The following is a 16626-nucleotide window of genomic DNA, read 5'->3' on the forward strand; positions in this document are numbered from 1 at the left end:
CATTTGGTGGTCACTTGTTGAAATTGCACATTTACGTGTAGACCTTGCGATTTACCACGGTGATTGTCCATACACAGCAATTCAGAACCATATTTCTTTCGAAATTTGTTAATGATCTTCCTTTACGCACAGCAACCTTGCTGACATCAGACGAGGAATGCCTACGAGGTTAGGTTAGGCCTGTTAGGTTAGGTTCCATTAGCATAAATACAAAGAAAAATTAATATTTTAGTTAAGAGAACTATACATTGTCTTGTCTATTGATTTCTTCATGTTGAGAAAATGGCGTTTTCCATGGAGCTATTGTTCTCATGGTAGGGTTACGTTACGTTAAGCAACCATAGTTTATTTTGTTTTTTTCTCGATTTCCATACTTGACCGCCTATTACATGCAGATTCGTGATTAGTTCACAATTAGGGAGTAGGCGAAATTTCATAAAAATTGGAGTGGTCCGGTATTGTAAACTCGTTCCCAGATTAGTACCAGCTTGAATTTTTGTACCAACAAAAAACCACGATCATTAAATTAACTAATCAGAAATGTACATGAAAATAGTCAGTTCATATCTCGAAAGTTGGCTGTGAGGCCAAACATGAATTCAAAGACGCCTGACCTATTTTCAGTATGCCAAGACAGAAAAGACAAAGACTTTTCTTACATATTGGGTGCAAGATCAAGATTAAAATTTCTTAAAAGTTCAAAGTTCAAACCAGGCACAAATATTTTATTTACAATTTGTATCAGTCAAAAGACGATTTTTTTCACAAAACTGTCACAGAAATATTGAGAAGCATGGTAAGAGAATCACAAATTACGATTATTTACAAGGATTTTGACATTGTCCGGCACGAACAATTCTGACAAAGATAGGCTTCACACGGGTAATCAACCGTGTACTTCTGTCACTTTGCATGGGCGATACGTCAAAATGTACAAGTAATTGTCTGATACGTATCTGTGAGAAAATAAACTTATTCAATACACTTGTAAAATATACGCAATGCAGACAAACTTTATTGATTTTTTAAAAAAACACACACATTCATTAAATTAAAAAACATCAAAACTTTTGAGCAATTTCTACAAATACGATCACATTCAATATTTATCAATAAAATTCTTCCTAGGCTCGCAGTATTATAATTTGAATTTCAGGATTCCAAAGAAGGCGTGTTCATTCATTTCATAATACTCACTTGCACGGCACGGCTAAAAAATGTCCCTGCATCACCGACCATCTTCTTTACGTTGAAGTCCATCTTGTATTCGTATTGATCTTAAACCACTGGAGGGCTTTCTAATCATACTTCAACCCTGCCCCGTGACGTCATCACAGGCGGGTGTTCCAAACTGCACCTTCATTGGTCAAAATTGCAAGCTAATCTACTTCGGATATTTACCGCGAAATTTGTTAGCCATGTGAATCATACGTTCGTGAGCAACACGCACGGCAACTCATGAGTCATTTAACCTCGGTGTTTTACAGAGTTAAGGAGGACTGGACAACTTAAGTGGCTGGAAAAAGCAAAGACATGTTTACGAAGATAAAGCAATTGGTAAGTTGCGACTGCAGTCGTTTGTTCACAATTTTGTTTTGATTACAGGTCATAGAGTGTGTTTAATATGTACTTTTTAAGCGTTAGGAAAAAGCCTATTTTACCATCCTTTGTATCTGTATTTGACGCTCTTTTTAATTTTTCCTTTTTAAATTATTGCCGCGAGTTTTAATTTTACGTGTTATCTAACAAAATTTAAAACCCTTGCATGTGTAATTTTTTTGAAAAAATTAACACATTTAGTCAATTATAAACACGTGAAAAGATAATTTGATATTTATTTTCTTAAAATATCACCAGCCGGTCTTCATGGTATAGTAATTAGCGTAAACTTGGAAACCAGAATTTATGCGGTTATAACTATAAAATAGGTTTATGCACTGGCAGAGTGGTGGAGTGTTTTTCAATATTTCGCATCCAAAGGTTATGGGTTCAATTCTTGAATAGGGTTCCTGTTCAGTCATTTATTCGTCTAATCCTCGTCGTTGCGATTAGTCTAGGGATATAAAAACGACGTTAGGAGGGCAAATTACAATGAGGATGGTGCGCCTTTTTTCTAGCCATTAGTTTTATACTTGTTATATTTTCCTCCATTTGAGTACTTTTTAAAAGTAGGCCAACATTTTAGTCAAGCAGGGTATTCCCTGTTCCTTTTCAGTTAAAACTGCGAATTGCCAGAATTTCCTCCATCCTACCTGGATATTTATTTGGTCGATCGGAGTGAATTTCAATCGTTAAGATACCACTCTAACGTGGAGTAATTGTGAGATTTCCCCATATTTGAGTATTTTTACATCTGAGCCAAAATTTTAGTCAAGCAGGTGTTCCCGGTTTTTTTTTTGTATAAAAACTGCGAATTGCCAGACCGAACGATACATGGTTTGGGCTTACTCTTCTGTAATATGAGAAAATAGTCTGTTACTTATGAGGCAGAACTAGAATAATCACTTATTTGTAAAGATTTTTTTGCATTTATGCAGATTTAAAGAGAAATGGAAGATTTGTTAAGATCAGCCGATTCTTTATTCTATATTTGTGTGTCGCGCCTCTCACTCCTGCCTGGACCGGGACTCGTACCCGGGCACTTCGTTGGCCAGATTGGAATTAGACAAAACAGTTTCGATCAAAGCCGGTGCAATTTTTTTAAAAGTAGTTTTGTAAATGTACGTAAATTGATCTCTCTTTTACATGTACAGCTTATAAATTTGGGTCCTACCCAGCACTTATTTTTATTAAATTTCGAATGCCTGTTAGTTGCTAATCGAAATATTGATATTTTAAAAATTTACTTCATCACATACACGATCGTTGAAATTGCGTTATCGCTCGCTAATGGGGTTCTGGCGTCATTTTTCTTTTTTAAAATCTATAGTTGAACATCACACAAGCGAATAAACGTTGTCGAATTGTATTACTTATATAAACCATTTTGTGTGTAAATTTTCTGAAGGGATTATCTGATGTTCATGTAAATTAACTTCAATGCGAATCAATTGTGTGGAGGTTTTGACAATTCTTAAATTCAGTTTTCATAAGTTCTATCATGTAATTTCAAACTTTGGGTATTCAGTTCTTTTTAAAACGAAGGGTTCTGGATTGAAGTCCCAATCGGTGCATTCATAACGAGAGCATTTAGCGCAAGCAATTCCGCCACCATTCTTAAATTCAGTTTTTGATAATATGTCTCGCATGTAATTTGCAAACTTTGGGCATTCAGTTACGATTCTGGACTGAAGTCCCAACCAGTGCATGGAATGGGCATATGAATCTGTAACCAGTAGCGGCTGTTGCCAAAACTTGGGGGTCAGTTTTTGAGGCCATATAGTGTGGGGCAACTACCCCTGGGCCCCCTTAATGGCCGATACTGTGTATAACTACATTTGTACTTTTATTTTGAGTCACTGTCCTGTTAGGGCTAATCGCACGATGAGGGTGACATTGGTCTGGATTTGAACCCAGAACATAGTGGAAAGATCGTGGGTCGACCTCTTTACCATCAAAGCATCGGCTGCCTAATCGAAGTCCTTGAAAGTAACCTTCATTACTGTGCATCCATGGCAAATGAATCAAAATAATTGAAGACTATTGCATCAAAATCAATCTCGAGCGAATTTTGAGTTTTACGGGGTGAGGGCTCCAAATCTTTCAATGATGGCCCAGAACTGTGAGGATAAAAAAGATAGCGTTGATGGGATTGGCAGGTCTTGGTCTTTAAGGGGTTCTTGCTCCACGGACTTAGTTTAGTTTAACAAAGGGCACTATAGTTATAGTTCGTATGAGAAGCTAGCTTTCATAGGATTACAAATAACTTTTAATAAATATATCTGGATGTTTTATGACGTTCCTTTTCCATCGTCGTGATTAACCTAGCGAGGGAAAAAGACTCTTTAAATAACCAAAATACGATGTAACAATTCATTACATGGTGAAATAAACCAAAATTGAAGTTTCCTTTAACACAACCATAAATTTCTTTAATGAAAAAGTTTGACCTGTCTGGAGACAATTTCACTTATCCAACGGCTATGTCTCGCATGTCGGCATTTCAAAGGCACAAAAGACCGTTTGTTCGTTGTCGGTTTTTCTCAAGTCAAAAGCACGTGGAACTGAACTTGCTCCAGCCGACTGCATTGTTGTTGTTTTTTTAGAAAACCGTTATATATCAGAAAAAAAGCTAGAGGAACATAAAACTGATTCCTTCAATAGTATCCTTTCCACAGTCCAAGAAGTACAAAAATAAATAGCACAAAGTTTTTTTTTTAATAATTTGGTTTTACTTCGCTTTCCTGCCACTTTTGGCTAATCGCGAAGATTATGTGTGATGATATGATGAACTTGGAGGGACACTCAAAAAGGACACCCAGGCTGGGATTCGAACCTAGGACTCCTGACCAGGCCCGTAGCTAGAATTGATCTCCCGGGGGAGGGGGCGTGGGTTATCAGGGGGCTTTGTAAACAAAGTTCATTTTTCAGAAAGTTAAAAGTATTATATGAAGATGGGGGGGGGTCATTAACTTATATAAAATTTATAAATATCATACAGATACTACATTTTTCTACATCTTTTAAACCATCTCTTGGAGTGTTAATTGATTACTGAAATCATTCCTTACCGTAGAGGTTCACAAATTTTTCGTTTCACGGCGCTCCTAGTGTTTCCAGATTTTTCCTCTGCGCCCTAGTCAGAATGTGGGCCTATCTTGCACTTGCAACGCCCAATTAGCGTGGTTAGATTGCTTGCCTTAGTTAAAAAAAAAATTACACATTTCAAATTCAGAAACATTTTACATGTAAAAAGTACTAAATAAACAAATATTTGGAACAATAATCATTTCAGTGAAAATATTGTAACGTTTCGCGGCAACCCTGAAACCCAGCCACGGCGCACCAGGGTGCCGCGGTGCACACTTTGGGAACCACTGCACACTCAATATTACTTTAGATGATACACATATGTATATCACACACAAAAGAACGCACAATATTCAATCACATTGCCTACAGTACATTTCACCCCCGGCCGAAGCAATGAAACTCTCCTTCGTTCCCAAAACTTGGGAGTTGACCTTTGATGCAGATGCGAAGGGAATTTGCACGATTACATCAAAGTCACAGATTTCTGCCTAAACGGGAGGTCGCAACAGTGACAGTGAAGGCACAGATAAAGAAGCACCTATGAAAGAACTTGCAAAGTCTAGATAATCTTCTAAATACTTGCAGCTACTTCGACGTCTGCTCATAAACAAGATGAGCGAATGTAATAGCTGCTGTTCATGTTCTGTGGATTAATCCTTAAAATTGTGAGCTGTCTACATTTTCACTCTTCACTGGAAATAAATTACACAAAATAGTTTTACCTAATGTCAAGGGGGCTGATGGCAGGTCCAGGGGGGCTAGACCCCCCTGGCTACGGGCCTGCTACTGACGTGGTACTGTGCAAATAGACTTTTCAGTTCGGTTTGAAATTGAAACATGGCGTCGCCGATAATCGAATCTGAAAAATCTTGATTATACGGCGATAACGTTAATTTCTATGTTAGTAAATACAAGCGAAAACTGTGGCGGCAATGCCAGTTTTGCCTCAACTAATAGGGACATTCTATCATATTTTATTTTACTGTATATATTTTCTACTTCAATATATACAAGGTGTCGCCATTAGGGATGGCCCCAAAATTCGATATCCATTTCGGATGCAACATATACTCCGGATAGAACAGATTTGATGAATTTGTAGAAAATCTGTACAGTGAAATACGAAAATGACTAATAAAAGAATATGGACAGTCCATAAGAGTGATAAACGATAAAACTGTTCGGATATAATCTGATATCCGGATATGGCCATCCCTAGTCGCCATACGCCAACTTTCGCAGTGTTTAGAGGACATCAAAGCGAACAAATTTTCTTGGCAACGGTTTGCTCATTGAATCTTCATGCTGAAATGCGTGGAAAATGTCACTATCGTGTGTGTGGTAACCCTATAGATATCTTCGGGGTTACCGCTGTCATCTATTTTGCAGTCTGATAAGATTCTAAAGACGATAGTACACTTGAAATAACCATGCCAGCAGAGGCTCTATCAGTAGCCCCGTCTACTTCGCTGCACTTTTTGACTCTTTGCACCGAAGCGTCTAGTTGGTTGCACGGTGCAACACAGTCGTCTAGTTCGTTGATTTGGAGTCAAGTAGTGAGTGTATTTGGTGTCTGCAATATCTTCCGGGCCGGTGTATTTGTGATGTATGGTCACGTGCAGTGATTTATCCACACACCCCTAACACCTCCCAACACCCTCCCAAATTTTGGTGAACACCCCCACAAGCAGAAAAGTGGAACACCCCCCCTACAGGGGGGGTGTAAATATGTATGTTTATATCAACAATAGAATGACAATACTTCAACATTAACAGAAAGGAATCATTTGTAGCTGAAGAAGCATAGTCCAATGGACCTTTCGATCAACTAAAACCAAAGAATCGAGGAAGGAGGGTGGAATATGCAGCATGGTTATTTCCTGGAAACACTAGCTCCCTTGACAAGGCTTCGGTCAGCTCTAAAGGGTAGGGAAGGCTACACTGCCATCTGAAAAGTGTCAAATTGACCTTTCGCCCTCCTTCCAGGGAGCACATTCCGCGCACAGTGTTGACAGTTCAACGTTTGAATACCTTATATATTTCTTAAATACGTTAGATTCGTAAATTCAATTATTCAACCCCTGAGTCAATGAAATTTACATTTTGTTGCATTTTCCTTTCGATTCTTTCATGTGAAAAATGTACGATAAAAGTAAGGGAAGAAATTCAAAGTTACAGGTTCGACTCCTTGTAGTGAATTCTGTTACTATGGTTAGCAACACTATTTTCTGTAACTTGGCGAGATGAATGATTTTGGAGTGGTAGAGAAAAGAACAGTCAAATGCTCAAATGCCTTAGGTCAGTCTCAGTGTAGCATCTCCGTCGTGTGTTGTCGTTCTGTTTAGTGTATAACAATGTCTGAACCTTGACTGCAAAACTGTCGAAGAATATAGAGAAAATGAAAAACCAGACAAAGAAACCGAAAGTGGTGAATAGAAAATCAGTGACACTATATGTAGGTATAATTTCTTCCAACCGATATTCATAAAGTACCAATATAAAATTTACTGACAGAGTATTCGATATAAAATGGCAAGTATTTCATAAAGAACCATTTTTGTGCCTCCAAGAGTTCTTAACCTTCGTAAAGGAAATTATATACTATTAGAAAGAAAGTTGAAAGAGGGGAGGGTCCACGTGGGGTGCTTGCCTGGGCGCTAGGTACAAATGGGGTGCCGATCAAGCAAAACAGATAAATATAGAAAAGCATGAACGTCGTGGTGCCCTGTGAAATTACTGGCACCCTATTAAATTAAAGTTATTGTCAGTTTGCAAAGATATAGCTTTAGTAAAAATTGTCTTTCCCTTTGTATCTAGTCGGTTCCTTGACATAATGACATGTTTAATTTTATTCAACTTTTCAGAGGAAGCAAAGGAAGTGTAAGGGGCTCGTAGCTAGAGGGGGGGGCAGGGGGCAATTGCCCCCCTGAGAGCCTGATTTGCCCCCCCCCTGTGAAAAATACAGAACACCTGGAATTCTCACTCATCTTTACAATTACTCTAGCAACAGAACAAAGACACTTATTGATTTTGGGATTTATGAAGGTGTGTGGGATTCAGTATAATGTCGTATCAGGATTGGGGGGGGATTACCTTTTTGGTAAGTGATTCATGTGGTAGAGAGAGGGAGTGGATATTTGATTTTTGTTACTTAGCGTTGCTTTTCTGCCACTTATAGCTAATCGCAACAATAAATGATGTGAAATTCATGAAGACTCATAAACAGTGCCGCAACCACAGGGCGGCAGGGGGAATTGTCCCCCCACCACCACCCTCCCGACCTTGGACGGAAGTCTATTCTAGGGGAAGCAAACATTGAAGTAAAAAAAACAAGACTAGGAGAATCTAAGAATAGCAGGAGAATCTAAGAATAGCAGGAAAATTGGATACTCATGATGGAATTAGTTTTTACGAGTTCCTTGCATTTTTCTTAGAGACGGCCAAGGACACTTCCAAGGGGCAATCCCCCCCCTCTCGATATCAAATTTTATACAATAAAAAAACATTTCGTAAAAATTTCTTGCTCGCTTCGCTCGTAATGTCTTCTGTTCTTATAGTACACGTTCAAAGCCATAGTTATGGGGCGTTGGGCGTCGGCTCTGCGAGCAAAACGATCTATATGAGGAAAAAAATGTTAAAGAGAATGACATGGCGCTCCGTAAAATTATTTGCGCTCTATTAAAACAATTTCTTACTATGAAACTTAATATGAAATATTAATGATGACACTGTAATCCAAGAAGTCATTGATCAATCAAGGTGTTCCTATTTGTTTGTCAGGTGTCAAAACATGTATTTCAACTATAATATAATACAATTCACACAATATTTTGCAAAATGATTAACGTAACCATTGGACAAACGTTGTCTGTAGTGATGCAAGAGTCTCCCCTTTGGAGGAAATAGTCCGTGGTGGACTAAGGGACATATGTTTTAGCAAGTACAAAAAAATGTATTACAAATTTTTACACAATTCATCAAAGTGTAGATAATATGTAACAATTACTATTTAATTAATTCGATTTTTCTTGCATAACACAACACAATGGTGTTGTTGGATTCTCGTTAGATTCCTTTGTGCGGAAAAATCTTGCATACTGGAAACTAGAAAGAATCATTATGAAGCATGATTTATTGATTGATTGAATTGGTGTTTGAAGTCCACTTTATGCACACTAAGGCTAATCGGGACTGGACCTACAGTTGAAAGTGGGATCCAAACCACTATTTGCCTCCACCAGGGTATCGAACCCGGGACCACTTGATTACAAGACGAGGACGCTACCACTGCGCCATCGGGGAGGCCCTGAAGCATGATTTATAAAGGGCTCCCTTAGTCAGTTCTGCAGAGAGGCCCATTAATCGTCTATTAACATTATCAACCTGTAAATATCCAGTAGATACAGTCCCTATTAGCCTATTTATGTTAAACTTTATATTCTTTGGCAAATCTGGAAAGGTCATTATCGAAAAAATGCAATTTGCTCGATTTTTTTATTTTTTTTTGGTCCGTTGCAGTTTCAAGATATCATCCCTTTCATCTCTTTTGGGGGAGGTGTTAAGTGCCTCTGTGTACCCTGCTATATCTGCCAATGCGACACAATATATTAAAAATTTGCCCCCTCTAGGATTGACTTTGTCCCCCCTATAAAGAATTCCTGGCTAAGGGCCTGAGTGCAAGGAATTAAACATAAAGAAATTTAATTTACATTAAGTCCCAAATTTATATCTGACCAAGGCGCACCAGTGAGGGCACGACGGCGCTTGCCACTGCCTGCTGGAAAAGAGAAAATTTGTTTGGTTCATTGTGCTCTTTGTGTTGGATAGTGAAATAAATGCTATTCAATTTTTAAATAATTGAAAATGAAGCATTGCCTCAATTTAGAAGTGAAATTTCCTTGCCTTCCTTTTGCAGTTAACATGCCATGCGTTTATTTGCACATGTTATTTCGTTTTCTTTTAAGGCAAAGAGGCACGTGACTCCTAATTCCCTGGAGTCTCTCATTTAGTATTTGAAAGATGAACTCTCAAAAGCGTCAAGCGTATTTTCCAAAGTTTCGTAAGGGTATAATGCATATGCATATTATTAAACATAGCGACAGTATCCCATGATGTTTGCTCTTTATAATCTTGCTTTGCTCGTTCGGCGTCCTCTTTACCTCACCACATGGCCCCTGCCCCCTCCTGTTCTAACAGTTAGAAAATAAGCATGTATAATTTTAATAGTTCTATGTAGCGAGTGAGTTCCAAATTCTGCTGGTGTTTTCAAATCTCTGTTTAAACGATGATTCACAAACTGAAATGAAGTAATGAAACTCGATATATTTAGAGCATGGCCATGAAGACGTTAAAATATAGTGGGAAGTTGGGATGCACGTTTGATAGATACCTGATATTGCTTTTGAACGAAATCGGCCAAGGAATTTCATATTGAAGTCTTCAACGAACGAGCAAAGCAAGATTGTAAAGAGTAAACATCATGGGATACTGTCGCTATGTTTAACTAATAATATGCATAATCAGTTTGCAAAGAAATTGTTCTAAAAATGTTCTTGCTTGCTTCGCTGGCAGGGTCATAGTTTATATAAGTCATATTATATCTGTATTTATTACTACTACTTCAGACAGGAAAGTGTGCGCACACCCATGCAATGCATTCTCATTGGTATTTCAATTGGGCACCCCCAAGTTGAACTCAGTTACACCTACGGCAAGAACTATACAAATACAGTTAAAATATTGCGTGTTCCTAATTTCTTTATAACTAGCTTGAGAATTGCATGAAATGATTCCTGGTAATAATATGTTAAAATTTTGTTTTGTCTAACGATTGATTAAATCAAGTACTGAACATTATCGGAAGGAAAGCAATACTCGAAACGTTAAACTGAAATGTTAACATTCATCTATTTTCCATCTTTTCCTGTATTTGACATCTTTTTTCTTCTGAAATGTTACGTGAAGGGAAGGGAGGGGGTTAATCTCTAGAAACATCCATGAACAAATTGAATTAGAGCGAACATTTTTAAAACTGTCCAAAATATGCACTTAACTTCCCCAAACTTACACTCCCCAAAATTTTTCAACACCCCCCCCCCCCCAAGGGAAAAATCCTGGATAAACCCCTGTATGTCAATACTTCGCAACACTGTATGTATATTATTTTATAGCGGCGAGATAAGATGGATGGGGGAGCAATCGCAAATATATAGGGACGAGACAACTTAACTAGCCTTTTGATAGTTTTTTTCATTAAATAAATATTTATTCTCCTAATTGCTAATTTCCAACTTTACTTATGTAGGGTTCGAATAAAGGTTAAGAAAAACGATAAAAAGGTCAATAAGTCTAGAATTTTGTATGTTATTTTGGTAAACACCCTGTGGAAGCATCGTGATTGTTGTCGCTATTGCTCGAAGGGGCGAGTGACGTCACTACAGATGTATGTTTGGACTGACTATTTTCAAGTGGTCTGGCTTCTGTGGTAATTTTTTTCTCTTATTGTATAGATTCCTTTCGCTTTGACCCTTCCCTTTATAACGGTCAAATATTGAGTGACAAGTAATTAATCTAATTGCCCGTTAGTAGGAATTAATTGCAATTGGTAATATTAATATCCGTCGCGAATACAGGTGTCTAGCGAACTGTCTTAGTCAGCACTAGCTTGCTCAACCACAGTTTTTCGCCCGAATTCGGATTTACATGTATTCTTATGGGAATAGCAAGAAAAATGCAACTTCTAAACCAATGGACCGAATTGGATGAGATTTTAACCAGCGGAAGACCACATCATGAAAGTACTGATTCAAAGATTTGAGCCTAATCAGAACAGAAATACGGGAGTTATGATTTATTAAAGATTCATCGCTGGATTGAATAGAAGACTGAACCCTACTGAGTTGGCCTCTCTGAACGTGTCGAGTACAATGGAGGAAGAGTTAGCCTAATCTCTGCGCGAGGGGCTGCTACCAGGGGTTAAGGACCGGAGTGAGCATTGACCAGGATAGGAGGACAACGGTCAAAGCACCAGAAACAATAAACAAGCACCTGATCATAGAGGGTACAGCGTCACTACGTTAAAATCTGGAATAAAAGGGATGATTTGGAATAGCGAGACACAGTTTCGCCACAGTTTTACTCAGATTTTCTTCGACGTGTTATCGTGCACAATCTCTCGCGAACCACCCGCTTAAAGTATCCGCTTTGTGTGTCGCACCGTTCCGTGTTGTGTTTATTTCGCACGTGGTTGTTTACTATCAAGATGGAGTAGACAGAGAAAGGCCCCGCTAGGGGGGGGGGGGCGTCCGACCTAGTTGCCAATCCTTGAAGATGCGGAGATCCAATCTTATTGCCAGGAAACCATCTATTGACCACGCCGCAAACATCCACGACTCCACCACGAGGACTTCAGTCTGAGCCGACAAAGGTAAGCCGTGAATGGAACGTGCAAATGGATAAGCTTCGTTCGCCCCGTCGTGACATCAAATGAACTCGCTAATCACGTAAACATTACCAAGACATTGCTTATTACGGTGATTAAATTGCATCAACTATATTTTTAACATGTAAAACCGTACAGCTTTCATTTATTCAATTATCCAAAGTATTTAACATTCAGATTGTACGACGCTATAAATTGTCAATATAATTATATAACAGTGATCCTAGTTAACTGCAAAAGTAACAATATAAAGATTAACATTCAATTACAACAACATAAAAGGAGTAGTGTTTTGTCGTACAGGTTAAGCTCCTACCGGAACATGGTTTTCCCGGAAAGCAAAAGTAAATGTCAAATTAAGAACAGTTTAAATCAATGTAGCTAACTTTAAACATGCCGCCGAACTATTTTTGTACTAATTACTGATGTCTATTGGATTGCCGAGATATGAATGCGTGAGTGAATGTGAGAATGAAAGGGGCAATGATGTAATGTTTATGCATGTGCTCTTTTATAGAAATTACAGTATATATAGAACTAACCCTGTGGTGTGATTTGTTCTACCCTATGTAATCTCTTGGGCTCCAACTGATGGCACTTACCCTGGGACAAAAGGTAAATAGGTTATTAATGATTGCCTTTTGTTTATTTGTTTAATTGTTTTTGTGGGTTTGACATTACCATTGTAATGTAGAACCAGAACGACGTCAGGCACGTTAAATAAGTAGACGTCGCGTTACACCTTTTTCCCCTCAAGCTTTTCTTTGTTTTTATGCCTTCTTTCTCTTCTATCTCCGGCTAATTGCCGCTCTCCTTTCATTTCCTGTCGACCTTTTCCTCTTTTTCTTTATTTTTATCTTTCCTTTCCTATCTTTATCTAATCTTACATTTCCCTCTTTCTTGCTTTTTCTCCGGCCTCTTGCCTTTCTCTTGCTTTCTTTCGTATTTATCTACCCTTACTTTCTCCTTTCTTTCTCTTCCTATTAAGTTTCCTCTTCAATCTTTCTCTCCCGCCCTATTTGTATCACTTTCTGTCCCTCTGCGCTCTTTCTATATTTTTCATATACACCATTCGGGTGGGCTGGAGCCAACACTGCCCCCTCACCTACGAAAGAAATCTTCCAGCTTCTTGATTATCACTAAATTGAACCATGCGAGAATAAAGATTCTACCAGGCACCACCCTCCCCTCTAGAATTTAGAAATTGTCACTTATCGATTTGTTACAATCGTGCTCCCCGCTTAGAATCCTAATTAGAAGAATCTAATTTAAAGTGATTGGGTTCGAATGTGATCCAATTTAACTCGTGTGCTTAAAACACACTCTCGAATTTTCCTTGCACGTTGACTGGTTAAGCGAAAAATCTTATTGTTCAAAGTTCCTGTTCCCACTGAATCAAATACTTCCGGCTGAGGCAAAAAATGACTGTTCTACGAAACCAGTGGGAGGCACATCGTCATTGCAATGAGTCAATTTTGGAATAGATTGATCTTTTTCCCTTATGTGACTCCTTTGTTAGCGATTCCTTTCTTCTTGATATCATCACTGTTGTGATGACATCTAGTGCACAGTTTTGCTGTAGTCAGCACCCGCCCACTGCAGCAAATTCCTACCTTTGTTCCAAGAGACTTGCAACCGAGTTTGAGTCATTGGCTTATGAAGGACCTGCTGTCGAAGAGTGACATCACTAGCAAGAGCGCCAACAGGAGAACAAACTAGATGGCGCTGTGAAGCACGTGACTGAATCTGAATGGATGTTTGTCACGTGCTTTATATTGCGTCAAAGGTTCTGGTCGGAATAGACGTTATACCTCACGGACTATATAGGTCAAATGAAGATTTGCTGTAGGTTTGGAAGTTGGTAAAGGGAAACAGTTATTTTCCTCTTTGTTGCAAATTAGTCTCGTGCGACGTTTAAATATGGCTGGGAGTTATTAAATCCTGTGTAGAAAATTTAAGTCGAGGAGGATTTGATTTCACGGTGGGTGGCTACGGTATGTTTACATTGTTAGTGAATCCGTTTTAATATAATTCTTCAGAAAGTTACTCTTTAAAAGAAGTAATTGATTTGCAGTAACTTTGCTCCAAGTAACTGTTAGTTACATTTAAAAGTTGTTACTTTTAAAGCTATTTCTAGAGAAGATGTAACTTTTATCTGTTTCTGTTGTGTGCATAAAGAGCAGAAAAGTCATTTTTTTCACTGGTGTCATCTAAACATTTTTTAATAAAATTATAACAAATCTCTTGTTTTAATCTTAACATTAGCCTGTGCCGTACAAGCATGGTCTTCCGCAGGATTTTTTCCCAAGGAGCGGCACGTAAGGTAATTTTTGTCCGGGGGGGGGGGCGGGGGCGGCAAAGGACTAATAGTTTGCTCCACAACAGTGATACAACTTTAAAAAAAACATTGCTTCAGTCTGAAATTATCATGTTGATTTAAAACTCTTATAATAATAATATTTATTAACTCAAATTCTAAGTTGCATATTAACATGTTGTTTATTGTACATGATGCAGACACTGTTTTTCACCTTCAGGTGCGCACCTCAATGCGAGCATCGTTAGTTGCGCGGAGCACATCCAGCCGATATGTACGCTGTAACATATAGACGGTGTTAAAGGCGGAGCATGCGCACTCGTCTGGTCCCCCTCGAACATCCGGTTACGCTTAAGGTGCTATGGTCGTTAATATGAAAGATCAAGGTGGAGAATCTTTTACAAGGAAATAGGGTGTCGGCTGTGTAGTATATGGTTTCACAGTTCGATCGGGAACAAATTTATTGAGTCAAGTATCACTTCGTAGGTTTCCGAAGGACGTAGAGACGAAACCTGTTGATACAAGCAGAACGAAGAAATGATTGGTACCCGGAAAGTATTTGTACGACTTACATTTTGTTAAGCATGTTGATAGTTTATCTGCGTATTGTGTTGTGGTGAAAAGCACGCCTCTTAGTGAGGTTTCAAACCGAAGGGACACGCGACAGCAGTGGTTTGTACCGAAGTGACAAGCGACACAGGCCCATTTAGTCTATAAATAAGCATTTACCGCTCATGGGAAATCAAGTCTCAGGCGGCACAATAAACGCCATTGGGAATCTGAGCGACACGTGCAGCTTGTTGTGTCACTTCGGTTTGAAAAATTTCATTGATCACTGAGGATTCAGTTTTAAGTGGCACGGAGAATACACTCCAAAGCGACAAGCAACAGCCCTTTACTCTAAAGGAAACAATTCACTTTGCATACGAGTACAACAGACCGAGGCGACACGATGCATGGTGCTGACAAAACAGTCCAGTCCAAGCGACACGTGCATTTTTTCGTGATGAATTGGTTCGAAAGGAAGCTTTCAGACTGCAGCGATACGTGTTTCTTGGAAACATTCAAAAATTAGAAAAAAAACCCTTCCGAATTAAAGCGACACGACAAATTGGAGGTGTCGCTCGGACTGGGCAGTTTTATAAATACCGTGCATTGTGTTGCCCCGGCCTGTTATTTGCGCAAGCGTGGCTGGTGAATGGTTTGCTTTAGATCCCATGCTTCTGTGCGAAATCCCCACATTGCTTGTCGCTTCAGTCAGAAAATTCCCTTGTTTGAAGTATATTCGTGCAAGTGTAAGGGGCATGCCATATCATAAGTTTTCCCTAAATCCCTCAGGCGGAAAGGCGACGTTGAAATCACATATTTACTTTAGCATTTGTTATGTGTCATTACTTCTGCAGATTTGTTGGCAAAGATTCACTTTAACTTTACTCTACTTTACTTTATAATACAGAGTGTCCGAAAAGTCACGCAACCCGGTGTTTACGACCGTATAACGTATAACCAACTTTCTCCTTTGTCGTTAAAAGTGCCTTAGTGTGATAGCCTGAGGTGAAACACATCTGTTGGTGACACGTGACAGCAACAGTGTTGCCAGTGTCCTGCGTAATATTGTGAAAACATCGATTTTTGGAACAGCCCATTTATTCCCGTCTGCAATGTTTTTGAAACTTCGTCAAAGTTCTTTTTCTGTCAAATTCATTAGATGGCCATCCAAATTGTTCGTTGGTATTGTGAAATGTTGCAATAATTCACCTCAGTGAGTTCTGTGCATCAATACACACGATTTGCAAATATTTTTTTTTCCGCCTTTGGCAACACTTTGCTTATTTGTTATTAAAACATGCATGTTCTTACATATGTTTGTCTCTCTAAATTTTCCCAATATACAGGGCATTCTCTTGGCAGAAAGCGTTTCTTCTCATTCCGTTTCGCTATTCCGTTATACGGTCGTAAACACCGGGTTGCGTGACTTTTCGGACACTCCGTATAATAATATCACTAGTTTTATACAATTACCTTTCCCTCACTTTTCCATTTACAAAATAATTGAATATATCTAAACTTTTGTATGTAGTATGCTATACAACTGGCGGCCACAAAGACACGTCATATTTTAATAATCTGCTCTGCAGTTGATCATCCGACGGATTCTAGACGTCCACTCCTTCAT

General features: G+C 38.7%; 2 protein-coding genes across 4 annotated transcripts in view; one reads left to right on the forward strand and one right to left on the reverse strand.

Annotated features, from left to right (window-relative positions):
- The window catches only part of EndoB (SH3 domain containing GRB2 like, endophilin-B), a 41962-nt gene extending 40641 nt beyond the window's left edge, over positions 1 to 1321 (reverse strand). For all 3 annotated transcript variants that reach the window (XM_083113299.1, XM_083113298.1, XM_083113300.1), the window contains exon 1: positions 1198 to 1321. In XM_083113299.1, coding sequence (XP_082969425.1) covers positions 1198 to 1260 — 63 coding nt within the window. In that variant the 5' untranslated portion in view covers positions 1261 to 1321. The remainder of the gene's footprint in view (positions 1 to 1197) is intronic.
- Positions 1322 to 1415: 94 nt separating this feature from the next.
- LOC145980285 (uncharacterized) overlaps positions 1416 to 16626 on the forward strand; it is a 34912-nt gene continuing 19701 nt past the window's right edge. Inside the window, exon 1 of the mRNA XM_083113297.1 lies at positions 1416 to 1557. Within this exon, the coding sequence (XP_082969423.1) occupies positions 1534 to 1557 (24 nt within the window). The 5' untranslated portion in view covers positions 1416 to 1533. The remainder of the gene's footprint in view (positions 1558 to 16626) is intronic.

Source organism: Lepisma saccharinum, chromosome 27 (genome assembly GCF_977018435.1).
Source record: "Lepisma saccharinum chromosome 27, izLepSacc3.1, whole genome shotgun sequence".
Classification (NCBI taxonomy): Eukaryota; Metazoa; Arthropoda; class Insecta; order Zygentoma; family Lepismatidae; genus Lepisma; species Lepisma saccharinum.